The 26455-nt window shown below is 37.3% G+C and overlaps 1 protein-coding gene across 2 annotated transcripts in view; it reads left to right on the top strand.

Moving 5' to 3' along the window:
• Positions 1-970: 970 nt before the first annotated feature.
• The window catches only part of GUCY2C (guanylate cyclase 2C), a 62564-nt gene continuing 37079 nt past the window's right edge, over positions 971-26455 (top strand). Inside the window, exons 1-10 of one of the 2 annotated variants that reach the window (XM_011375982.2) lie at positions 971-1192; positions 8181-8293; positions 9103-9167; positions 11953-12168; positions 13386-13507; positions 14955-15051; positions 17118-17235; positions 18931-19066; positions 22659-22744; positions 24848-24959. In XM_011375982.2, coding sequence (XP_011374284.1) covers positions 9115-9167; positions 11953-12168; positions 13386-13507; positions 14955-15051; positions 17118-17235; positions 18931-19066; positions 22659-22744; positions 24848-24959 — 940 coding nt within the window. In that variant the 5' untranslated portion in view covers positions 971-1192; positions 8181-8293; positions 9103-9114. Of the gene's footprint in view, positions 1193-2547; positions 2898-8180; positions 8294-9102; positions 9168-11952; positions 12169-13385; positions 13508-14954; positions 15052-17117; positions 17236-18930; positions 19067-22658; positions 22745-24847; positions 24960-26455 lie in introns of those variants that run through there. The other variant, XM_011375981.2, reaches the window with a different exon arrangement.

Genomic DNA, 26455 nt, shown 5'->3' on the forward strand with positions numbered 1-26455 from the left:
TGTCCTGTACAAAGGTGCAGCCCCGAAATGCCAAGATACAAGGTTTATAAGCCCTAAATCCCATTCTTCATTCTATCTTAAACACAAAGGTCTATCTTTCTCCTATTCACTACCTGTCAACCCACTGGTCAGGTGTGCAAGCGGGGAGTACAGAAGCAGAAAGCTTGTTGTTAGAATGTTATGTTCCTATGGGTGATCACCTATATTCCCATGGGCAATAGCCAGTATTCCCATGGGAGATGGACAAACAGTAATTTTCAGCTTATAAACAATTGATTATTTTTCATGCCACGCAAGGAAGCAGGGTTACACAGGCTAAAATTGGCAGTTAGCGTATGAGCTCATTGTTACAAGTTTCATGATTAACAGAATGCGGTTAGGGGTTCCAGAAACTAGGCCTAAGGTATAGACTTCCTTTGTCCAGTTTCAGGTTTTAATTATCCTTTAACCTTTTCACATTTCAGCAGGCTGTCACACCTTAAAGAGTGCAGAAAGGACTGTTATCTTAGTCCTTCACATTCGAGAATCTTTTCCTGGTTACGTGCTGTAATCAGAGGATTCCCAGAACTGCACCTACCTTCTGTCTTCACATCTGAATTAAAAGCACCTGGTGGTTATCTACCTCATCCACCCCCAATATGACCTCCTGTCATATTTGTAATTTCCAGACCCAATTAAAAACAAAAAAAAACAAAAAAAAGAAAAAGTTGGTCTGCTCTTTCTTGTACCACAAGAAGTGTGAATGGCAACAAGAGTTAGAAAACCAGACTTGAATACAAGTTTGGCCACCAAATGAGCATAAGAAGTTGGGGGCCGCAGTCTCCTGGGACTGAGCCCTTCACTTATGTGATCCAACACTATCTCCAGGAGTATAGTGACAGAATCAAGTTAAATTTTAGTACACCCAACTGGTATCGGAGAATTACTTGATGTGTAGAAAATCCACACATCTGGTGTCAGAAGTGAAGTATAGTAGTAAAGGAGAAACACAAAGAAGTTTTTCTTTTACAGATGCTTTTTCTTTCTATTTCTCGCCTATTTGCTCTGGCTAGGATATCCAGTGATATGTTGAAAAGAACCGGCAAGAGTTGGCATCCTTGCCTTGTACTGAATCTTCAAGAGAAAGCTCTCAGTTTCCCTCCATTGATTTTCATGTTAGCTGTGGGATTTTCATAGAAGGCCTTTTGTTGAGGTAAGTTTCTTCTATACATATTTTGTTAAAAGTTTTAATCATACATGGGTGTTGAACTTTATCAAATACTTTTCTGCATCTATGGGTTTTTTTTTTCCATTTTGTTAGTGTGGTATATCGCAGTGATTTGGATATAGTGAACTATCTAAGCATCACAGAGATAAATCCCACTTGATCATGTTGTATGACACTTTAACTATGTTGTTGAATTCAGTTTGCTAGTATGTATTGAGGACTTTCGCATCTTTGTTGATCTGGGATTTTGGCCTTTCTTGATCTCTTTATCTGGCTTTGTATTAGGATGATATTAGCATCATAAAATGGGTTTGGAAGTGTTCCCTCTTAATTTTTGTAAGAGTTTAAGAAAGATTGCTATTAATTCTTCTTTGAATGTTTGGTGGAATTCACCTATAAAGACATCTGGTCCTGGGTTTCTTTGTTGAGAGGTTTTTGATTACTTATTCAATCTCCTTATTTATTATTGGTCTGTTCAGGCTTTCTGCTTTTTCTTTATTTGGTTTTGGTAGGTTGTATGTTCTAGGAATTTATTCAATTCTTCTAGGTTATCGAGTTTGTTAGTGCAGGGGTCCCCAACCTCCGGACCGCGGACTGGTACCAGTCCATGGCCAGTTAAAAACTGGGCTGGACGGCAGGAGGTGAGCAGTGGGCGACCGAGCAAAACTTCATCTGTATTTGCAGCTGCTCCCCAGCATTAGCATCACCACCTCAGCTCCACCTCAGGTCATCAGGCATTAGATTCTCACAGGAGCACCTGTCCCTGGTGCCAAAAAGGTTGGGGACCAATGTCTTACAGCACTTTGCACTTTTTTTGTTGTTGTTGAGTTTAGTCAGTCATAATTATTTGCTTAATGTCTGTCTTCCCTACTAGAATGCATTTTCCATGAGAACATTCGTGTAATATCATTCATGGCTGTATGCCCAGTGCCTTGCCAATGCCCAACATATAATCGGGACTCAATAAATAGTTGCTGACTGACTGATTGAAAAACAGCTCTTCCCAGTTAAGGATTCAGTTTCAATATGCAGCTATAACATAAACACAAGTAGTCCATTGTGTTTGTTCTTTTCTCAAGTCTTTTGACCTTATTTTCCATTTTACAAAGCTTTTTATGTATATACTCCACTTTCCTCTTCCTCTGTTCTCTCTTCCCAGTGATGTGTCATAAATCGATATATTTTTATTGGATGATATCCAGGTAATCTCCCTGTTTATAACTCTAACCTTTCTGTGAGCAAATACACAAAGTGAACTTTGATTTATTTCCTACCATAATGTAGCTGTTAATTACTGGCCAGCAGGCAGTATTCTGTGGTCCACGTGACCAATGGGGCAGGACCAGAAAGGAGTGTGGGGGAGAGTGGACTGAGGGACCCAGTAAGAGACAGTCCAGCTGGAGTCTCTGTCTCCCTAAAAGCCCAGAGTAAAGCAAGTGAGCACAGGAGTATGGTTCTGAGGAGAGCGAGGTCATGACGATACCTCTGTTGGGCTTGGCTTTGTGGTCGCTGCTCCTCCATCCAGGGCTGATGCTCTGGAACTCTCAGGTGAATCAGAACTGCAACGATGGCAGGTACGAGATCAGCGTCCTGATGATGAAAAACTCGGCCTTCGAAGAGCCTTCGGAGAATTTGAAAAATGCAGTGAACATGGGAGTGGAAATAGTGAGACGCCGTCTAATTAGTGATGGTAAGAATATGGTAACAGACTCTTCCTCCTTCTTAGTACTACTTCTGGGGTCAAAGAGTTGCTAAGTGAAGACCGTGTTCTTTGCCTGATCACCCACCCTTCTCTAAGGGCCTGTCCCACAACCCCTTTCTATTTCAAGGTAGTAGATCCTCAGAGAGAACTCCTACCACAGTGAGTTGACTCTTAATCCACCCCAACTCAGGATATGCCAGGTGTTCACAGCAGTGAAATGCTCCCGCTGGCATTTCAATAAAAACTAGATTTATTTCTCAATTTCAAGGAGGCATCATGTTTTCTCCTGCAGCTGCTCAGAGGTAACATTTGGTCTGGACCTGAGATTTTGCAGGATTACCAGTCCAGAAGATGAATTAAGAAAGTAAAATTTATACAGATGCTGAATCTTACTCTGGGATTTCTAATCCATCTGTTCACTCTTTATATATCTGTTGGCTATATTATAAGACATGGTCAATATATTAAATTACAATCTTATTCAATGTTGTTCTTCAGCATATATTTTAATTATTAAAATAAACTTTATAACATTAGATAAAATATGTAAAATAAAGAAAAAAATCACCCCCGATAATTTCTAGCCACCTGGATGTTTCCAGTTTCTTTTCATATGCTTCTCAGTTTTTTTGTTTTTAAGAACACGGTTGAGATCACTATGGCATAGAAAAAAATTTATATCTTTCTGATTTCACTTTACATTGCTTTACAAGTGACTTTTCTAAAGCTACATAATCTTCATAGCATCATGTGAATGGATGTCTATCCCTTAGAGTAGATATTCTCCTAGATTATTTAATAATTCCTTATTGTAGGGTTTTCTATTAGTTTTAATTGTTTATGATTATTTAAAAAATACTACACTAAATATTTTCATGGTTATGGTTTTTTCCCCATTCTTTGAGACTAGATTGCCAAAAGTATCCTTACAGAGTCAATGCTATTTCATACATCTTAATGGTTATTTATGGTTTTAAGGAAGGCATATCTAAATTTCCTCTATTTCAAATTCTGTAGTAATAATAACAGGTATCAATTCTGCAGTAACTTTCTTCTGTGCCGTATTCATTTCCCGATCCTGTCTGAGACAGGATTCAAATGTAAATACACGGAACTAGGAGGTCATTTCATAAAATCACCTTCTGAGGCAGTGTCTAATAACGAAAAGGACATTTGATTTAAAGTCTATCTATCATGTTCTAGGTGAGATATATAACTTCTTTAATCATCAAAACTCTGTCAGATTGTTGGCATTGATGCTCTTTCACAGCAGAGGTTTAATAACTGTGCTGAAGTCATACAAGTTATCTGTTTGAAATGAGATTAAAACCTATGTCTGATTCCAAAGAGTGTGTCATGTTGTTCATGGTGAGTAAAAAAGATCTTTACCCGCCATGAACAAACTTTCTCATTAAAATAAGACAGTGGAACATTGTGGTTAGAAGTAGTGTGACTTGGAATCAGACAGCTCTTGGTTCATATTTCAGCCTTTTATCCAACCGTTTCTCACCAGTGACCTTGAGGAAGTTAAGTTTTCTGAGCCTCGTTATCCTCTCCTATAAAATTACAACAGATAGTGGTCATGTCATGTGGATATGTTGTGAATTAAATGAGGAAATTCATATAAAGTACCTAATACAGTGACTGAAACAGTAAGAACTCAATAACTGGAAGTTGTTTTTATTGTTGTCACTGTTACTGTTGTTCTTGTTGAGAATGTTAATGTCGTGGTTGTTGCTCTGCTGTTGCTGGTATTAGGAAAACAAGTTACCAGGAATATAAACTGAACAGTATAATATATTGGTAAGATCTTGATCTCTGAACTCATATAACCTGAATTGGAATTCCTGCTTCATCATTTACTAATTGAATGAGTTAATTATCTCTCAAAGTTTTACTCATCTTATGTGCAAAATAGTCATCCGTGGTGAGGTTGTTGAATGGATTAAATGAGTGGAGAATTTTGAGGGGATGAAAGGATAAATAAGGATTCCCAAATTTTTGCATTTGGTGATGCATTTTGTTGGATGGATGTTCATACATAATAAATTCAAGAAGGGCAGGTTGTGAGGGAAAGATAGGTTCATGTTCTAAACATATTGAACTTTATTATTTGGGAAAAAAATCTATGACAATATACGTAAGCACTAAATTGAAGACAATTGACAGTTCAGATTTAGTGGGTAATGTCCAAAAGAAAGAGATCAGTATTTTTTTTCTAGTACTTAGGAAACCTTTGTGAGTTTTGACGAATATATAGGATTTGGTGGAAAATGTGAAAAAAAATGAATTCCTTTAACTTTAGGACATTGATTCCTCAAAGATGTATGATCCATGGCTAAATGCACCTGGTCCATCCCCTCCGCATATTCTCATGTGCTAAGGGGGGTCCGTTTCCTAGATTCCAGCACCTATAGCCAGATTCACTTGGGTCCAACACCATCCTCAAAGCTCTAGATAGGAGGGAGAGGGTTCCGAGATCACTCTATATTTTATAGCATTCCAGTCATCCTCCCAGGACTAAGACATCATAGCAGGGTGGAAATGCAGGCAGGCAGGATAAGGATGAGAAGCAGCACTTAGAGTGACAGCTTGTTTTAAAACTTAAGTTTTATTTGTCATTCCATTGTCTGAAAAAAATGTTCAGCGTTTTCTTGAGAAATCATTTAGGATTGAGAAAGATAAAAGGCATATAAAACAAAAACAGTCCACATAAGCATAAGATGTTGAGAGGCAGCAGCACACTATAGTGTGTTCTGCAGAAATGGCTCTCAAACTTTTTGGCCACAAGACCACTTTACACTCTGAGGAGTTTTGTTTGTGCAGTTACATTTATTGGCATTTACTGCACTGGAAATTTAAACTGAGAAAAGTTTAAAAATATTTGTTTATTGATTCATTTAAATAACAATAACAACAACTTTATCTGTTAACATAAATAAAATTTCTCCGTCAAGAAATTTTATGTTTTTGTATTTCTCAACCAAAAAATAAAAGTAGTAGGGAAAGTGGTATCGATTTACTTTTTGCAAATCTTTAATGCCAGGCTTAATAGAGAATGGCTGGATTCTTATATCTGCTTCTGCATTTGATCTGTCAGAATAATACATATTATGTAGCCTTTGGAAAACTCCACCATATGCTTATGAGAGAAGATAAGTGGAAAAAGCAAAGACTGTCTTAATATAATTACGAGAATCGTTTTGACCTCCTGGACCTCCTGAAAGAGTCTCAAGACACCTCAGGAGTCTATCCCACACTTTGAGAACTGCTGTTCCACAGCATATCAGGTTCTAGAATCAGACTGCCTTAGGTTCAAAACCCAGCTCCACTCTTTGCCAGATATGTAACCCTAAGCAAGTTAATCTACCTCTCTATACCTCCATTTTCTCATTTTTAAATTGAGGAAGGTAAAATATTAATTAACTTCCTAGGATTTAGGGGAAGATTAAGTGAAATAACACATGCAAAAATCCATAGCCCAAGCTAGGCATATAGTAACAGAGATCATCCAGTTATGTTCTATGAATAAGAGGATGAGAAACTGGGGCCCCAAAAGTGAAGTTACTTGTCCAAAATCACACTCAATAGATGTCAGTTCTCCTTCTCCCAGACCCTGTGCAGGATTTATACTTGGGTTTTGCTGTGCCTGTCATGGGCCATCTTCCGTGGTTTTTTTTTAAGTGGGTCATCTTCAGTGTTCCTCGTGGAGTTTGAGCGGGAGAGCTAGCTTATACATTAACAGTGAAAGTGTGGCCATCTTCCCGCAGCCCTGTCATCATATGACTGTGCACTGGCCTCCACTTCACTTCCTGTTTCCTCTTGCTGCTTTCCAAGACCTTCTCCACCCCAGTTTTGTACTATGTCTCACATACATTCTCCCATTCCTCTAGGTCTGCCACAGCCTTACTCGTACCATTCTCCTGGCTTCAAATACCCTATATTCTCCCTATTGCTGGGAGAATTGAATAAAATAAAGGGTATAAAGTGCTTACTACTGTGGTTGGCACATGGCTACACTCAAGTATTAGTTGCTATTAAATCCATCACTGACCTCACCTCTTCTGTTAATTTTTTCTGACTGGTTTTATTATACTGCCCTCTCCTATTTGGCTAGTATTACCAAACAACATATTGCCATTTTTTATTTTTATCTCTTACTAAAGAAAGTATCAGAATAAGTGTTCTTGAATTTATCAAAAAAAAAAAAAAAGCAAGAGATAAAATGCTCCCTAGTTGGTAGACACATCTCTGAGATGGCTGTAGAAGTACAAAGACCTTTCTATTTTCTGAAAGAACAGGTCTATATCTTTAAAAATATTCTAATTTGGATGTTCAGAAGAACAATAGCTTCTGTTGTTGATATGCTTTACTTTTTTAAAGGAATTAAAAAGTATTACATTTGACGAACTCAGTTTTAACCTCAATTTACATGTGAGTGAACCAAGTTAGAGAAATTAAAATGGCTTGTGTGGGAACCCATAAAAAGTCACTTACAAGGCCTGACTAGCAAGTGAGGTGTCCAGGCTTCTTATAGAAGGGCTAGGCAAAATTAATGACATCTCTGCTTAGGAATCAGACATTTGTCCTGAATATTTTGTATAGGAAGGATGACGGAATGTAAGACAGAGCTTGGTCAAATGGTTCTTCTATCTTTCTATTACCTTCCAAAATGTGCCTAGCAATATCCAGGGTAATTACCATGGATGCTCTTGCCTTCATTTGAAGATGATCCATTATCCCAAGACCTATGGCCACAATGGGTGGGCATAGTTCACTTTGGCTTTGAAGATGAACCACAGAGGTGCCAATGTGCACACTGACAGCAAACAGAACCACTTTGGGAATGCTAAAAACACAGGTGTCATAATGTTTGTGTCATTGTTTTCCTAACACTCCCCTGACCCATATAGGTAATTCACTGAGTCTGGAGTTGTGAAAAGAGGGTGAAGAGAATGAAAATGTTCTAAAATAGATTGTGGAATGGTTGCATAAATGTATATGTTTACTAAAAATCGTTGAATTGTACACTTAAAGTGGGTGATTTTTAGGGAGGTAAATTATATCTCCATACAGCTGTTCAGAGAGAGACAGAGGAAAGAAGTGACAGTGGTAATACAAGAACTCAGAACTCAGTTAATTATTTCTAGGCCTGAAAATGGATATCTATATTTTGCCCAGGATCAATTGGTAAAAGATAAATCTCATGGGTGGTACAAACTACAAAAAAATAACACTAGTTTTTACTCTTCCCTCATTTCTGGATAACAGGCATAGATGTGACTGTGAATGCTACCTTTATCTATTCGGAGGGTGTGATTTATAAGTCAACTGACTGTCGGAGTAGCACCTGTGAAGGCTTTGACCTACTCAAGAAAATTTCAGTAAGTATCTGCCTCTGTATATAGAGCTCACACCCTTTTGATATAGGACCAACACAATGTGAAACTTGACATCTGTCCATGAGCATCTCTCATGTCCCAAAGCTTTAAACATCACACCAAGCAGATAGGCCGAACCCATGGCAGGAAGAGTGTCTGATTACATCAGTCATTTTCAGTCTTGGGAGGATGAGGAGTGAGCAAGAGGAGTTTAATAAACTCCACTTCAAAATTCTAGGGGTGTGCACTTCTTCCCCAGATCTCTACAGAGGGAATTTGACCTGGTCCTCTAAAACCAAGGATGGGATGTTCCTAATCACATTTCCTTTGAGAAATAGTAGAAAACATGCTCTATTATCATCTATCTGGTCATATTGTATTTTGTTCTCTTTAGCCCTGCTTTGTAGCTCTCCCTGAAACTTACCCACTCCCTCCAAAGCACCTCCAAATCTAGTTTCTCCCTAATCTGGCCTACAGTTCCTGCTCACGAGCCCATCTGCCTGCCCTTCTTCAACCACTCTACATCTCCCTCTTGATTAAGAAGCCAGATTCACCTGCAGTCAGCTCACTTTCAATGGAATATTTCCCTCCACCCACTGCACTGTCTCTCTCTCAGACTTCTTTATCCTTTAGCTGCCCCTGGCCCAGCCCGAGGCATCATATGTCGCTCCTTTCTGCTCTGCATTCTAACATCTTAAGTGGCCTACTTACTAAGCTTCTGGAAGCCTTCCCCTTGCCACTTCTTTTCTATCCTTTGATCCATGTTTTTAGTTTTAGGGGTTCATTTTTGTTTTGTTTTGTTTTTCCTACAGAATGAAAAACAAATGGGCTGTGTTCTCATGGGGCCTTCGTGTACATATGCCACCTTCCAGATATAGTAAGTAGTTTGTTTTGTTGTTGTTTTAATGCCACTGTGAACTGAAGTCAAGACATGACATCAGTGTTTAAATGACTTATCAAACAGCAGTCTTGTCAAGGTAACACAATCAGAGGTGTTAGGGCCCTTGTATTGGGCGACATGTCTATAACCATCATTCCCCTATCCAGGTAACTCAACCTTTGCTCAGTGTGCGGTGAATGACAGTAGCTGTTTAGGTTCAGGTCCTAACATCTGAACTTGAGAGGCAACATGGTATAGATAATAAGTTAGGATCCTAGCAGGGAACAGGGAAGATGGTGAACTTGGAAAATTTGAAGAGTTTAATCAAGGAAATACTCTCAAAAGTATGAGCAGAGTGTATGGAAACACAAAATAAAGGGCAGCACTCTAGGGCATTAGCAGAGATCTGTTCTAACCCTGGGTCTGTAGGAGTATGGAAAGTAGCAGGGTATTTATTTCATAGTATTACTTGAGGATAACATAAATAACATATTAAGGTATTTTGCATACTGTCCTTTTCAACTTAGAAAGAAGCTTCCAGTATGTTCTAGAATAAAAATCTTTCTCTGTCTTTGGGACAATCACCCTCATCCCTTCTTTCATTTCATCTCATCGCCACTTTGTTTTGCCAGATTATACCTTCCCCAATCAAAATCCCCGTCACATGCCTTTCATGTGTTCAGTCTTTCCCATAATCAAGGATCACCCTTTATCTACACAGAAAACTGTGCTGAAGGACCCCTTGCAATAGGTTTTGGAGGGTAAACATTAGACCTCTGAAATTTCTATTGCAAAGTCTGCTTCCGATACCTCATGCCCAGCTGTACACACACTCAGGCCCACTGCATACCATAGACGCACACCATAGAAGCACTTGTTAAGCCCATCTTCCATACCAAAGTGCCAAAAAATTCAGAATCTTACTCTTCGTTGTACTCACTCCCAGTCATCATCTGACCACTTGCTGATACTGCCATAGAGTGTGCCCAGAAGGAAAGGAGAGTTAATGAGGAATTGCCATGTGCTAAGACGCATTTTAGTTTTGCTGGAATAGAGGAACTTGAGTAAAATACTGTCCCTGCCCTGTGAAATAGAGAAGTTAACAAGGACACTGGTGACTCACACAAGGGAGACGGAGATAAGTTCCATCAGTGAAGTAACAACAAGGAGCTCTGGATGCACGGAAGGAACTGGTCACCTCTGGGTGGGAGAGTTAAGCTCTGAGAGAGGAAAGACTTTGTGAAGGCAGTGGTATGTAAGTTACATGTTGGGGGATGGCTATCATTTTAATGGGTAGAGATGAGGGAATAAGCACCCCAGCCAGAGGAAGTATGTGTAAAAGCAAAGAAGCAGGAAAGTGTAGAAAATGTGTGAAAGTCTGTATTAGCTGCTGTGCAAGAGATGTATAAGGAATAATAGAGGTAAAATTAGAGAAATTAAGTAGGGCCTTATTTGGGAGGTCATGAGTTCCAGGTGAAAGAGCCGTATTTAATTCAATTATTAGTTGTATATTTGTTGTATTTAATTATATTTAGTTGTATTTAATTAACCACTGAAGTTGAGCAGGAAAGTATCATAAAAAGCAACTCAAACTTTGGGAAGAATAATTGACAACATTGTGGAGGAAATACTGTAGCACATAAGGTGAGACCAATGACAGAAAAGTCAGCAGGGAGGAGAGCCTGTTTAGTATAAAGCGGCTGACATGGACAGGGAGGATAGCTTTTAAAGATATTTAAAGGTAGACTCAATAGCATTTATAACTGATTGGATGTGGGGGTGAGGGATTGAAAGTAGTCAAATAGGCTATGAGATCTCAAAACACTAAAAGAAATAGGAAAATCAGGATAAGGAACAATTTTTGAGACATAAATTTGGTTGTGCACATGGAGAGTATGAGATGCACGCAAGACAGGCCCAGTGAAACCTTTCAATGGAGCACTGAAGATGAAAGAGAATGTTGCTGTCCTCCCTTTATTTGATACATATCGAGCACCTACACATGAACCAGGCCAAGTGGAGATACTGAGGTGAACAAGGCAAACATAGTCTTTGACTTCAAAGAGCTTGTGGTCTAGTGGAGGAGACAGATATTAAACAGATACTCACCCAAATAATTACCTGGTGTTAGGTATCAAGGAAACTTTTCCTGGTGGATAAAGAAATATTTAATCTAGGACCTGATAGATGAGCAGGAGTCAGCCAGGCAAAGGGGCAGGAGAACAGCATTCTTGGCATTTGTCAAAGTCCCGATGGAGAATAAAGTTTGATGTGTTTAAGGAACTGTAAGAAAGTTTGTATGCTGAGCAGGGAAAGGAAAATCTAAAATCCTCAGCTGATGTCTATGTCAAATGTAGTCCATAAGAGAGCCGGAAATAAGGCAATGCATGGAGAGAAAAGTGAAGAGGGCATTATTCGGACTGTACAACAATTGTGGTAGCCCATCCTCTATTTTCCTAGCCCTACTCTTCAAAGTCCATATGTCCCAGCCTAGATGTTATGACAGCCCAAACAACAACTAATTTTGGATAAATCAAAGTAACTAAGCCAAAGACACATGAAGACTCCTAGAGTATCCTTAGAACATAGCACATTCTCAATAAATGTCATTTTAAAATTCACCTGTGTGGGAGGGACACCTACATAAGTCAGAAACCTATTTGAATGACCTTATTTCATTCTTACCATTTATACCCAAATGCTGAAACAAGTTTAAGAGGGATCTAATTTATGCTACATGAATTAATCCTGATACTGGTTTCTTTTTCACTTCTTGACATAGCCTTGACACAAATTTGAATTATCCCATGATTTCAGCTGGAAGTTTTGGATTGTCATGTGACTACAAAGAAACTTTAACCAGGTTGATGTCTCCAGCTAGGAAGTTGATGTACTTCTTGGTTGATTTTTGGAAGGTCAACAATTTGCCATTCAAAACTTATTCCTGGAGCACTGCATATGTTTTCAAGAATGGTACGGAGTCTGAGGATTGTTTCTGGTAAGCAGAATCATTAATATTCTCTGGCACTTGCCGTGGAGAGAAGCCATAGACTCGTGGCAGGCCACTTGGTTGTTATCAGATGTACCTTCTATCTTTAACAGCATTAGGAGTGAACACCAGCCCACTTTCTTACACAGAAATAAAAGGGAAAAGGCCAAAGGAAACAGTGTCATAAGTATAATCAGCATGTATTGCATTTGCAACAGTCTTTGTAGTTTTCAAAGTACATTTATGTTAGTTTTATTGATTCTTCACAGTAAACCCTCTGAAGAAAAGAGAATAAGTACTAAGATCCCCAATTTACAGATAAGGAAAATGAAAACCAGAAGTTAATACTTTCACATTATTGTGAAAGATATGATTCCAGAGAATGTGCAATTTGCCTATACCTCTGAGTGTTTAGAAATCATTTCTCTGACAGCTTTTCAGAGGAGTAAGGCGGCGGGGGGACAGCGGGGAGGCGGTCAGGGTGATGGACAGAGAACGGGGTAATGGGCAACATTGCTAGTATAAAATTGCAGGGTTCACTCAATTCCAGCAACGGTGGCAGAGAGAATCCTATGACTGTGTTACTATCCTTACCTTCAGGTTGCCAAATATCTATTATGTGTATATACACATGAAGATTTCCTAAAACTTCCCCTATGCTTTCACTAAAGTATATGCCCATAATTTTAACCAGTGCTTAGTTCTGTAGCCTCTCACCATGACGATATGCAGAAGGCTAGGGTAGGGCACCACTGGAATTGCATATCTAGGGAACTACAAGAATTGATCAGGCCTCACTCATCCTAGAAACTTTGGGGTGAACTTGGAACATACGTACGTTCTTTTTACACAAGAAAGGAAATTATTCCTAACAACTCTAAATTTTCATACTGTGGATTCAAAGGTTTCAACTTATCTGTGATAATGGAGCTGAGTAGAAACTTCCTCTGCAAACAGCAGGAAGCCATTATAAGGAAACTGCCAAATATCTATTATGTGTATATACACATGAAGATTTCCTAAAACTTCCCCTATGCTTTCACTGAAGTATATGCCCATAATTTTAACCCGCGGTATTACGAAGTGTATTATCTATTGTGTTAATAGTGGAAATGAATTTTAGAGGAACAAGTCCCAGGACAGATCTGTAAACAATGAGCAAATGGCATGGAAGGCTGTGAAGAAACTAAGCTTGTTTCCTAGAGTTTCTCTTGTTTCTGTTCTAGGTATCTCAATGCTCTGGAGGCTGGAGTTTCTTATTTTTCTCAGAAACTTTTCTTCAAGGACATGTTGAGAGGAGAGGACCAGTTTCAGAATATCTTAACAGACCAGAATAGGAAAAGCAATGGTAAGAAGACGTGCAGATAATTTTTACCAACTTCTTCCTGATGACTAACTACCACTTCCTTATGAGTTATTTTGACAAATTACCACCCCAGAGTTATCATCATTACCTTGATTTATTTTGTATCTTTTGGGAGATCTGTAGTTTCATGCAACTCTATTATATTGTCTTTTTGTTGATTAAAACCTTATTCTCTGAGAGAAATTAGCAAAGTAAGATTGAGCAAATATATTATCACGAAAGTAATGATGATGTTAAAATGCAGCTTTTATAAACCAAAATGATATCACAACCCATCATTGGTAAATTGGTTTTTAAGTTCTCTTCAGTCCAGTATATTATTGGATTTGTGACGATTCCTCAAACATTCTGATCCCCATGTCCTGGCAATCAAGAGGATATGTTTACTGATACCTAACCTCAAGCAAAATTACAAGGGAAGCGAAGATTGTCTCACTTTCTTTTAATCTCTATCTCATCTGTCCAATGACCTCCTAGTTGCAGGTCAAGTGTGAAAAGCTATTGGGATAAAATTATCCTCACGGAGTTATCAGGTGATTTGCTTCACTTTCCACAGAGTGCTCTTTACAAATCAGAATGTATCAGGAGCAAAGGAATCAAATGTGGGAATTTCCTATGGGAAGATGCTTGCTTGGGAGGATTTCCTGGTATCACTCAAATCTTCATCTGCTGTCATTATTAAGCATTTGCTGAATGATGAACCTACTATTTAGTTGCAAAACATTGACCAAGTTATGGAAGAAAAAGAAGTATTAAATTATTCATGTCCCTCAAGAGTTTACAATTCAACTGGAAAACACAGTATATAAATAGATCTAATGAAGTGTCCCCCAACTCCTCTCTCATAATGTAATGCATTTGAGAAGTGTGGCTTAATTATAGAATAAGATTGGATTCTTATAGAATTAGATCTGATTCTATCAATAAAATCACTAAGGCTGAGTTCGAGTTAAGAAGTTGCAAATAAAACCCAAGAAAAGTTGCTTAGGAAAACTTGGTAAGTTTTCATATTAACTTATACTATATCTTTTCCAACAACTTTACAAATGTTAAGGCACAATGCACTTACCAATGAAAATAGTTTTTATAACAATTCCAGCCTGGTTTAATGGAATAAGCTTTAAACTGGACTTATAAAACTTGAATATCAGAGCTATCTCTGGCATCAACTAGTTTGTTAACCGTTTGACATTTGGCTTCAGTCTCCTTACATCAACAAAATTAAGGGAATAGTCTAGATAATTCTTTCTAAGATTCCATGCATCTCCTCTGACTGTCAATTTTAAAAAAGAAGGAGGTAGTAATTTGAGGAATTAGTGTTAATCTTAAAACACAAACATAGCATGGACATACTGGATTCAAATTCAGGCACCTAATTGTGTTTAGGCCATTGTATATTTCTCTCCTTGTCTTGCTCTCTCTACTTCAGTGATTGTTGTTTGTGGTGGACCAGACACCATCGAATCCCTCAAGGGTGACCGGGAAGTGTCTGAAGACATCGTCATTATTCTAGTGGATCTTTTCAAGTAGGTATAATATTTAGAAGAACTCTTCTTTCAAAAAGAAAATACTCCAAGAATTTTCAGAAGACACATTCTCTTTTCTCTTGCTTTTCACAGCCTCATATGGGGTTCAGTGTGATGATAATATTTTAACCACTGTTTCATTTCTTCTTCATCACACCCTCATTCTTATTTAATTAATCGTAGCCTTAGCGTGGTATATTCCTTTGACATCACTATCATGTCTAAATACCAAAGTTTTATGAAAACCTCATAGAACTCACATGTCTACTTATCTACGAAGATCCTGGTCTCTAGTCTGATTTTAAGGTCTTTGTGCCAGCAGTGATAAATCAACTCATATCTCAATAATACTATTTCTGAGAATGTGTGTCATATCTGTGCCTTTAATTGCTGATGGCCTTTGGTCCTAGATTATTTTTCCTTCAGCCACCTTTGGTACAAGGAAAGTTCCAGTTAAATGAGTTTGATTTACACAATTATTCTTTGCCCTCTGTGGCATAGTCACTGGGTAGTTATCTTTTCCTCTGCATTTCTCTGGAACTAAAAAGAGAAATTTCTGGAGAACAGAAACAACTTTTTATCACATCCCCTCATTTTACCACTCATTTTCCAATATGATGGAGACCCAATGTGCCAAGCTAAATGTGCCAAGGTAATATTTGACCCAGATTAAACTTAAAGAAGGTGTCACTGGTGTGTCTGTGCCCTTTGCCCCATAAGCTGGGTCATATGACTTCATTTATCTGACTAGATCATTAATCATTACCCGTCTGTATTCAGACCAGAAGCTATTACTGCACTAAGATCTTTCGCATATTTGCCTAGTCATTTTACCTAGATGTACTTTTCACAGTGTTAAGAGTAATGAAGCATAGGAACAGCCAGCCTGTTTGACCACAATTATTCATGAAGATAATTTAATCAACTCAGGCTTTTTAGCTGCAGAATACAAGAAAGAGGGCAACTTTTTAACATTTCATTCCTATAACCACATCGATAGCTGCTTTCAATAACTGCATTTGCCCTCTGTAAGAAGTCCTCAGGGTAGCCAGCTTAGTCTAATTTAAGCAAATCCACAGTCGACTGCCAAAGTTTTGGCATTCCTTTGTCACTATTCCCGAAGGAAACCTGGATAGGTTTTGGGAAAATCATGAGATTCATTTGAAACCAGACGTTACTTGAGTCAAAGTTCTAATTCTGACACTTCTGGTTCATTTGACTGTTAGATATTACTTAGTATTTTGAGATTAAATCTACTCATTTGTAAAATGAGAATTAAAATGTCCACTTTATAAGCGATACTTTTAGGATTAGTTGTGATAATATGAGCAAAATATTCAACAATTCTCAGTACATGTGTTTACCTACTATTTGAATACTAAATGGTGGTCATCTTAGTTATAGCAATTCAAACATGTTAGATTATTTGCACATTAAAACATTCAAATGATTAAGAAACTTAGAAACCATATGGTTTGCAGTACAATGTTATATAATATTAAGGGTCCACGATGTGCCAAGTATCGTCTTGAAGTTGAGGCAACAAGGATCGACAAGGGAATGTTGAGAAGTTTACACTGTTAGAGAAAATGTTTAGTTCTTCCATGCTCGTTTCACCATCTAATAAGTAAATTTAATTCATAAAATTTCTCTCTGTCATATCCCAGTATCTCTAAATTGTTATGAGCACTTAAGGAAATGAAAGTTTCCAGGTATAAATCAAGGAACATTAAGCCTTGAAAGCATGCACCAGCTCACGTGTCCAGAGCCCCCAAAAAACCTCCTTCAGAGAAGTAACCGTATTCTGATCTTCCTTTCCCTTCATGCTTGTTCACCACAGCTGCCTAAGTTCTCTTATTCAACTTAGCAGGTGTAGTAGAAAATAAGCCTATCTGGGGAAAATAAGCTTATCTGGGGAAAATAGAAAGTTTTGCAGGTTACTGGGAAAATAAAACCTTTTAAATTATTTCAAGGCTGATGTTATAGTATGTGTGAATTATAGAAGCTGCATCTTTATTTTTTAGAGGACCCTATTTTCATGAGGAACTTTGCGCTTTTTATTACAGTAACAACTACTTCATGGACAATGTCACGGCCCCTGACTACATGAAAAATGTCCTTGTTCTGACATTGCCTCCTGAAAATTCCGCCTCAAATAGCAATCTCTCTCAGAATGCACCACTGGTAAGCATTGTATATAGATATATATACACACACTATTGTTTTCTTTGTCAAGGGTAAGATATTATTCTACTATTTGGAACCCAAATTCTAAATTTGAGCAATTTTTTTTTTTTTTACTCATTCCAATTCACTCAATAATTGTTAACTAAGACCAACTATGTGTAATAGCAAGATTCCTTAATATAGGTCACTGTGGTAGGCTCTAGACCAACACAGCAGTGCACACTTCAGTAACACCGGAATAAAAGTGACAATGTGGGAAAATGGGAGAAGCCCTGTTAACTTAAGGGAGGTAGAAATCATACAAATAAAGTAAAATAAATGAAGTTTCCTGCATCCTAAAGCAACTTTCTGGTGACACCGATATCAAAATTCCATCTTTAGAGATATATACTTCTAGGTTAAGACATTGTCCTCTATTACGATAAAGTTAACCATTGTCTAGGAGAGTCCTGGTTTATTCCTCTGATCTCAGCATCCCATCTGGTTTAGCATTTGTCCCCCCCAAAAGAAGCTCCAATGGGACTTAAATCATGGTCACCTTATAATGCAGGACTCCTGACTCCAATATCACATTGGGCTTGGTTGATCACTGCACCTTAATGTGATCAAATTCATCAAATGTATTCTGCCCTCAGAGACAGTTGAAAGCAGGTTTACAGTGAGAAGAGGGAAAGAGCAGTCCTGAAGACACCAAACAACCTTGGGAGGGCAAAGGCCAGGCCCAAGGAGCTATAAGGAAAGTTGGGTACCTTTGAGAGTATCACTGTTTTCCATAGACCAGCAGTGGTAAGCCCTCTGTTTTACAACTCTGCCAAAATTAGGAGCTACGAACCCTTCTCAGTGGGGCTGGGTCTTAACTGGATGCTTTTCATCTCATGAAACGATGATTTCAATAAGGGACACCCAAACCAATGAGAGATGTTTTATTTTTTCCTTTTAACATTTGGTAGCACATATACTGTAGTGTGTAGTATTCGGAAATCACTTTTCTAGGCTCTGGCAAAAGTGTGATTCTTCATAGGTGAATAGTCCAAAATGCCCAAGCTGACAGAACTCACTTGGTCTCAGGGGGACACAGAGCTTTCACGCCATAGCCCAATTCTATGAAGTCCAGCATACAACTGCTGCAGAGGTGTTCTGATCCTCAATTTTATGTTTTCTCAGGCAAACATTTGTGGCCTGAAGTAATACTCAATTAGAACTGTCTTCAAAGCCAGTTCAGTGATATCATCCAATCAAAACCTCTCCTGCTTCTTTCATAATACTTAAAGGCAGGAGGCTGTTTGTACTGTTGTTCTCTTTTGCTCTTTAATGAACACATTTAACTATAAGCAAGCATTATTTTTATATAAAATCTTACAAGAATTGTGAAAATGCTGTATGTTGTCCTTCTTGGTTGAAATGATATATTTTATCATCATGGGAAAGACGTACAACTGCTTTTAGTTACTTTAAAGGCAGTGTTCTCGGCTTATCGATCCCAAGAGAAGACAGAATTGTGACACAGGGATAACAAAGCACCCCACTTCAAGGAAATATTTTCCAAAAGTCTCCTTTAATAGCATCCCTACAATCCCCTAATATTCCTTTACTTTTCCAGGTACCCTGGTGACCCCAAGAACATTTTGCTCCAGGTTCAAGACCAGAATCTCTTTTTTTGAACTCATTTTAAGATTTTTCTTTCTCATTCAGGTAAAAAATGACTTTGCTCTTGCCTACTTGAATGGTGTCTTACTCTTTGGACATGTGCTGAAGATATTTCTTGAAAACAAAGAACGTGTTACCACCCCAAAATTTGCTCATGCTTTCAGGAACCTCACTTTTGAAGGTACTGGTCACCTAAGAGCAAAAAACAATACTCACCTAATACTTTCTACAGAAAGATAAAGAAATATAGACTTTATGGGTGGATTTTGAGAAGTTAAGAGGGGGGTTGGCAATAGATGGATCAACAGATAAATACCTTTGAACATAGTTGGAGGCAAACAGCATTGTATAAACTTGGGATGTGCTATTATTGATGACTCAGCTTTAGAATTTCTGAATCTTTGGATATCAAAGAGAGAGCATATAGCTCAGGCCCTGTACTTACGAACAAGTTTATCACATGGCATTTTGAGCAGTGATGTCCTGGCTGTGCTTGGAGACTAGCTAGAAGAGAAATATCTGTGGTTTGATTTTGGTCCTTTCATATTTCCCTTTCTATCCTTCAGATATAAGAGACCCTATGTTACCCCTCTAACTCTAACTCAAAACCTCTCATAATGATATCATCCAAAATTTTCCATTACAGGTCCCTCTGAACTACTCCCTTTTCATACAAGCTCCTATTGAAACTCCTTTCATTTCCCAGCTCTCATTCAGATACCATGAAGAAATTTTCTTTTAGATTTAATGTGTATTAAGTAAAAGACAAATGATGGTTGATTTTGCTAATGTACCTGAAATCCTTACTCTGCCGAAGAACTTTTATCCTTTTGCAGAGTGTTCTCTTGGCTTCAGAGGACAGCAGACACCCAGCGCTAAAGGCTGAGGGCTGCTTCAGTGTCTATGGTATATGACAACGATAGCAAGAGATCACTTCTGCTCCCCTGAAGAAACAAGGAAGGAGAGACAATCATTTACTGATATTCCCATGTATCCCAAGTTCTTACAAGTACTTTATATGCATTCTTTTATTCCCCAATTTTTTTATTGTGGTAAAATACATATATTATAAAATGTACTATCTTAAGCATTTTTAGGTGTAGTTCAGTGTCATTAAGTTCACTCATATTGTTGTGCAACTATCATCACTATCCATCTCCAGAACGCCTTTCATTTTTTAAACTGAAATTCTATACCTATTAAACAGTCATTCCCCATTCTCCCTCTCCCTAGCCCTGGCAACCACCATTCTACTTCTTGTCTCTATAACTTTAACTACTCGACATACCTCATATAAGTGAGAACATACTGTATTTTTGTTTTCGTGACTGCCTTATTTCACTTGGCATAATGTCCTCAAGGATCAATCCATGTTGTAACTCATCGTAAAGAAATCTTGGTTGATAGTTTTATTGTGGGTTCTTTGTTTTAGCATTTTGAACATATTGGCTCACTGCCTTCAAGCCTTCAGTTTCTAATGAGAAATCAGCCAACAATCGTATTGAGTACCCTTGTATGTGACAGGAGAATCCCTTCCCTCTTGCTGCTTTCAAAATTCTCTCTTTGTCTTTGTCTTTTGACAGTTTTATTATAATGTGTCTTGGTGTGAGTCTCTTTGAATTCACCTTACTTGAAGTTCATTGAGCTTCATGCATGTTTATATTTATTTCTTTGATCAAATTGCGGAAGTTTTTGGACATTATTACTTTGAATATTCTCTCTCTCCCTTTCTCTCCCTCTTCTCCTGTTGGGACTCCCACAGTGCATATTTAGGTTCTGTTTACTTTTCTTCAACCTTTTTCTTTTCCATTCCTCAGACTTGATAATTGCCATTGTCCTACCTTCATGTTTGCTGATTCGTCTGCCTGCTCAAATCTGTCTTTGAATCACTCTAGTGAATTTTTCATTTCACATACTGTACTTTTCATTTCCAGAATTTCTTTTTGGTTTCTTTTTTAGATTTTCTTTCTCTTGATATTTTCATTTTATTTATGCATCATTTTCTTGGCTTATCCATGTCTTCTTTTAATTTTTTGAGCATCGATAAAATAGTTGTTTTAAAGCCTTTGTCTAGGAGATCTACCATCAGGACTTTTTCGGGAACAGTTTCTGTTGCTTTATTTTTCTTTTGAATGAGCCATACTTTTTTGTTTCTTTGTATGCCTTGCAATTTTTATTGTTGTTAAAATCTGAACATTTGAATATAATAATGTGATCATTCTGGAAATCACATGGAGAATGAGGAATTTCCCATTCCCCAGGGTTTGCTGTGTTTTGTTTTTGCTTTTATTGTTTTAAGCTGTGTCTGTGCTGAGAATCGACCTAAGGTGTAAAACTTAAGGTCTCCTCTGGTCTTTTTTGAGCCTCTGGCTTCCCTGGGCACATACAGTGACTTTCTAATTTCTCCCATATGCACAGTTGCTTGAATATCCTAGTTGTCAAAGTCTGGCTCTCAAAGAGGAAAAAGAGAAAAGTGAAGGGGGTAGAAAGGGCACCAGTCCTCTATGCCCCATGAAAGTCATATCAGCAGAGGGGGTGGGGTTTGCAGCAATATGGGAAGGTGCAACAACAATGGCTGTCACCACTTTCTTTGCACCTCTGTGATCGTTAGCAACGATCAGCAATCAGAACACGCAGATCTCCAATATTCAAAAGACAAGGTCTTTTTTTTTCTTTTTGCTCACCCTGGCTCTGGCAAGCTGTGTGAGAGCTGCTCCAGGAACAAATACACAGCTGTCTGCTATAGGACTGAGGGAGATAAGTAGCTGCTGCTGTGCTAAAAGCTGAAACAGACCGAAATTAATCACAATATACCATCTAAACCTAACCCCTGAAAGTTGCAAACCTTCAGTAGACTTCAGAGTTCCAGAATAGTTACATCAGACAGAGTCTGCCAGTATAGTTATTGTCTGGGTGAGGAGACAGATTTCTGGGGCTTTGTACCCTATCATCTTCTCAGAATCCTCCTATGTGCATTCTTAATTTTATCACATCTGTGATCATGGTCAAGCATCTTAGTGGCCACTAACACAGGCTTAGAGCCAGGAGATATTTGTTTATGTCCTAGTTTAGCCACCTACTAGCTGCATAACTCGAAACAAGTTATTTAAATCTCTGATTTCAGATTTCTCATCAATAAATGGAGATAATAGTTTTGTATCATGGTATTTCAGGGAAAATAAAATGATAAATGAATATAAAGCACTTAGCACAGAGCCTAATAAACACAAAATGAATATTAGCTTTTATGTTATATCATATGAAATTGCTGATATTTGATCTTTTTTATCTAAATAGCTATTTCATAGGTTTGTCTCATACAGCTATTATTTCAAAGAAGAGAAACTGAGACACAGAGAACTTAAGTAATTTTCTCAATGTCTTCACTCAATAAGTGATAGTGGGTTTTGTTCTTATAATCTGCATTAGATTATACAGTGACCTACACACTGTGATACTAGTTTAGTAAATATTCTTAGCAAAAACTTTTCACTAATAATCAGAAGAAATCTATTGACTGATTATATTTAGTGCTACCATAAATGTAATGAAAAAGATTTTTCCTTCTAACTAAAGAATGTCTCAAAAAATATCCTTCAGAGATCTCAGGACCAAGAACCAGTTCAGGTTCCCTCTGATTAGATCATTTAGGTCAACGATTTTTCAGTAAAATAAAGCATTTTGAACCTATTTTAAATTTTCTATCAGGATCTAACTGGTCATTCGGTCAAGAAGTTAACAAAAGCCTCTAACTTTTTCTGGTTTTGCCCTAGGTTATACAGGTCCTATCACGTTGGACGACTCTGGGGATATTGACAATAAGATGGTGCTTCTGTATACCTCTGTGGATACCAAAAAAGTATGTCTGTCTTCATATCAGGAACTTGGGATGAAGTAACTGAATGAGGAGGGATAAATTGAGAGCCAAGTAATAGTGAAGGAATTAGAGTTTCATTTAGAATCTGGAAGTTAGTTTATTTCAGATTCATAATTATTCCCCACTTGCAGCAGTATTGCTTAAGCATTTTCACCCATGGAACTTTTTATTCAGAATATCCACTCTATTTACTGTATAAAAAATACCACCCAGAATACATTGATAGGAAGACCAGACTATTGATGAAATACCAATGAGAGGATGACAGTTGTCTCCTAAGAATTTTTTTTCATTTCCAAAACTAAAATTTTCAATGAAATATTCCCTGTTCTCTTCATCTGAACTCCCATAAAAATCATTAATTGTGTAATCCCCCTGGCATATATAAACAGCCCTATACTGTTATGCTTTTATTCACATTATATATGTTTTCTCACTTTACCTACATAGTAGGTTCTTTAAAGAAAAGGAGTGGGTCTTACCTCTACATGTCTCCAGTGCTTAGCTTCTTATCTGGCATATAGTTGTTGACTGATCAGCATTTAATTTTAAAATTAAACACCTGTCTTTATATTGCCCAAAGTTGTGTCAACACAAACTATGAAAGCCAGCTAACCAAATGCTCAGTAGAAAGCTTTTGGATTTAAGGAGTTGTAGCCTGACATAACTAGAAGTAGAAGAGAAAAAGTTATTCATTTTCATGTCGTTTTCATTGTGAACATTATGACATCTTTAGTCACATATTGAATGTATATATTGATCCAGCTTTGTAAAAGATAACTGTAATGGGAAATGTAGAAAGGTAGAGAAAAGATACTCTGATTGAGAAAGTTAAGCCAGATATTAGGGGGCAGCTTTTCAGAAACGTAATCTAAAACTTTCAGTTACTATATTGGACCTTTAACATCATGCCATATTTAGCATACATTCCATGGGGATATCTTAAAATAAGATCCCATCCATGCTTCATTTACGAGTAGCTGCAACAAAGATAACTACACTCCCTTCTAAGTTATTTACACCTGGGATGAGAGGTAGATACTTGTGGTAAGATCCCATGTCAGCCTCGTAACTGCTCTTCAAAATAAAGTATCTTGTTTTGTGTACTTACCCTCTTAAAGGCAAATATAGTTGAATTTTTCAATAATCAAATGCCACTAATTGTGCTATAAGTGTAAATGGAGAAACCAGGTATTAATTATTAAAACATATGGCTATGGATACATTATTCTATTTCCAGAGTAGGTCTCAGTAGAGATTCAATGTACCATATCCTTATATATAGCATATTTCCTATCCTTAATATATGCAATTATAGATTCTGCTCTCAAGTTAAGAGTATTTTTTTGAGGTTGTAAAACTTGTCCAGAATGTTTTGAGGGAATGGTGGTGAATTTAGAAAGATCATTATTTTTCAGATATCTCTTACAAAGCTGATTCAATGTATACAACAGTAATTTGAGAATCTATTAATATTTCCATTGGCAGATTATTGAAAAAGAAGACTTTTATCTTAGGAATGTATTGTTGGGTACAAGAAAGTTCATTAGAGAAAAGCAATAGAAGACATTCAAAAATTATATAATTGACAGAACTTAAGAAATGTAGAATTATTTTAGAGTCCCTTGACACATATCAAAATGGAGAATGGATTTTAGCTGTGGTGCATTTTAGCTGTGGTGAAAAGACATCATTTTCAATAGCGACTAAATACCATGGTAAACATTGGTACATATCATGTGACTTGGAGCTAGCCATTTAATTTTTCTTGACCTCTATTTTAACCTTTGTAAAATGAAAGACTTGAACCAGTTTTCTAAAGACCAGAAGAATCTGTGATGGGCAGGCACAATGTATGGTCATCAAAAAACAGAAAACTAATTGACCCACATGGGACTTAAATCCACGTGCTGTAAAGCAATAAATGGATTGTAACTATCTCCCCAAGTGGTTAACAATATCTCATTTCACTGAGAAGTGTTACTATGAAATTCAAATGTCATTGAACAGGATGGTCAATTTCATCAAACTTGTTTTAAAATGTCTTTTTTTCTGTTTGTCCTTCTTTTTCATACCCTGACACAGTACAAGCCTCTTTTGACCTATGACACCCAAACAAATAGGACTAAACCTGAGGATATGAGTCCCGCATTCATCTGGAAGAACCATAAACTTCCTAACGATAATCCAAGCCTGGGTAAGATATCCTCAGTGAATTTTCTTTCCCTAACGTTTTTCTGATAAGGAGAGTTGATTCTATGGTTTATGCAATTAGCCTGTGCTTTTTGTTTGTTTATTGTCTGAATTACATTTGCCAGGTTTGTAAATGAGGACTTTTCTTCCCTACACAATGAATGATATTACAGTTCTGATCAAACACTGAAAATATCTCTATTTTAACTTTAGCTATACCTTTCTTTAATATGTGTCCTACTGACCTTTTGATATAAATTATCCTGTGGAAAACTAGGTTCGGCAGTTGGCAAAATGAACTCAGGAACATATAGTTTACTCCATTTGCATTTCATTGCAATCAACTCAGGGAATACGTATTTCAGCGAGGAATATTTTACGTCATCAGGCTGAAGGATGGTCAGTGAGCATAGCCTCTAAAATCTCCCCCATTCCCTCATAGGACAATACTTGGGTTATAATGATGTCTGCCCACCTATTTAAGATGAGGTCCTATCATTTCATGGAAAGCTCTAACATAACCAGGCCTTCACCCATGCAGTTTTATTTTGAAGAGCAGCTATAAGGCTGACACGAGTATATAACATTGGCCATCACTGGGCAGGGCCAGCCACTTGTGTCCTGGGCAACACGGTCTCAGGACAATCAATCCTTGACAAGGTTGGCTAAGCCTTACCACAATGAATAGTAAGTATTTCCATGTTACTAATCTATTTTTAGGAAAAAAGTTTAAATTTGGACAAACGTTTATGCCCAAAGATGCAAAAAAGAAAAAAAAGTGGAAACACCATCAATAGAGTGATTTATAAAATTATAATCATAAATGGAGCATCATGTAACCAATTAAAAATAATTCTTTACAAAAATAATTCTTTATGATATAAAGTAATAGGAAAATACAGATTTATTTAATAACTTTGTATATACTGAGTGTAAAAAAATATGCTAAAATATTAATAGTGTTTGCCTCTGAATAGTAGTATCCTAGAAAATTTTTTGTTTTTTAACAATTTTAATTTTCCAAATTTTCCATAGTGACTCTGTATTAATTTATCATTTTAAAAAATATTAAAAATTACAAACTGGAAATATTTGTATCATAGCCCTGCTCTATAGACAGCAACTTTGACTGAAATGTTGATCTAACTTAAAGAGTACAGTTCTGGTTTGACGAGTTTGCTTGTGTGAAAGCTATAACTATGACTCTAGTTCTCTTGAGCTCCATGAGTCAAATCTGGTTAAAAATCATCCCTGTGTTTTTATCCAATAGGCATGAGCAGTTGACTAAAGCAAAGAAGAAGGTGGGAAGTGGGCATCCCACTCCTCTAAACAATGAGCAATCCTGAACTGACTTCAGATTGACAGTTATCATTACTTTTTAAAGTTGACTTCTTTCCATAGCAAGCTTTTCTTTTTATATGTCAGGAACCATCTTCAAGCTTCCTAGGTTTTAAACCAAACTTGATTTCTGAAATATATCTCTTTTCTCACTTGCTGAAA

Source organism: Pteropus vampyrus, unplaced genomic scaffold, assembly GCF_000151845.1.
Source record: "Pteropus vampyrus isolate Shadow unplaced genomic scaffold, Pvam_2.0 Scaffold283, whole genome shotgun sequence".
Taxonomy (NCBI): domain Eukaryota; kingdom Metazoa; phylum Chordata; class Mammalia; order Chiroptera; family Pteropodidae; genus Pteropus; species Pteropus vampyrus.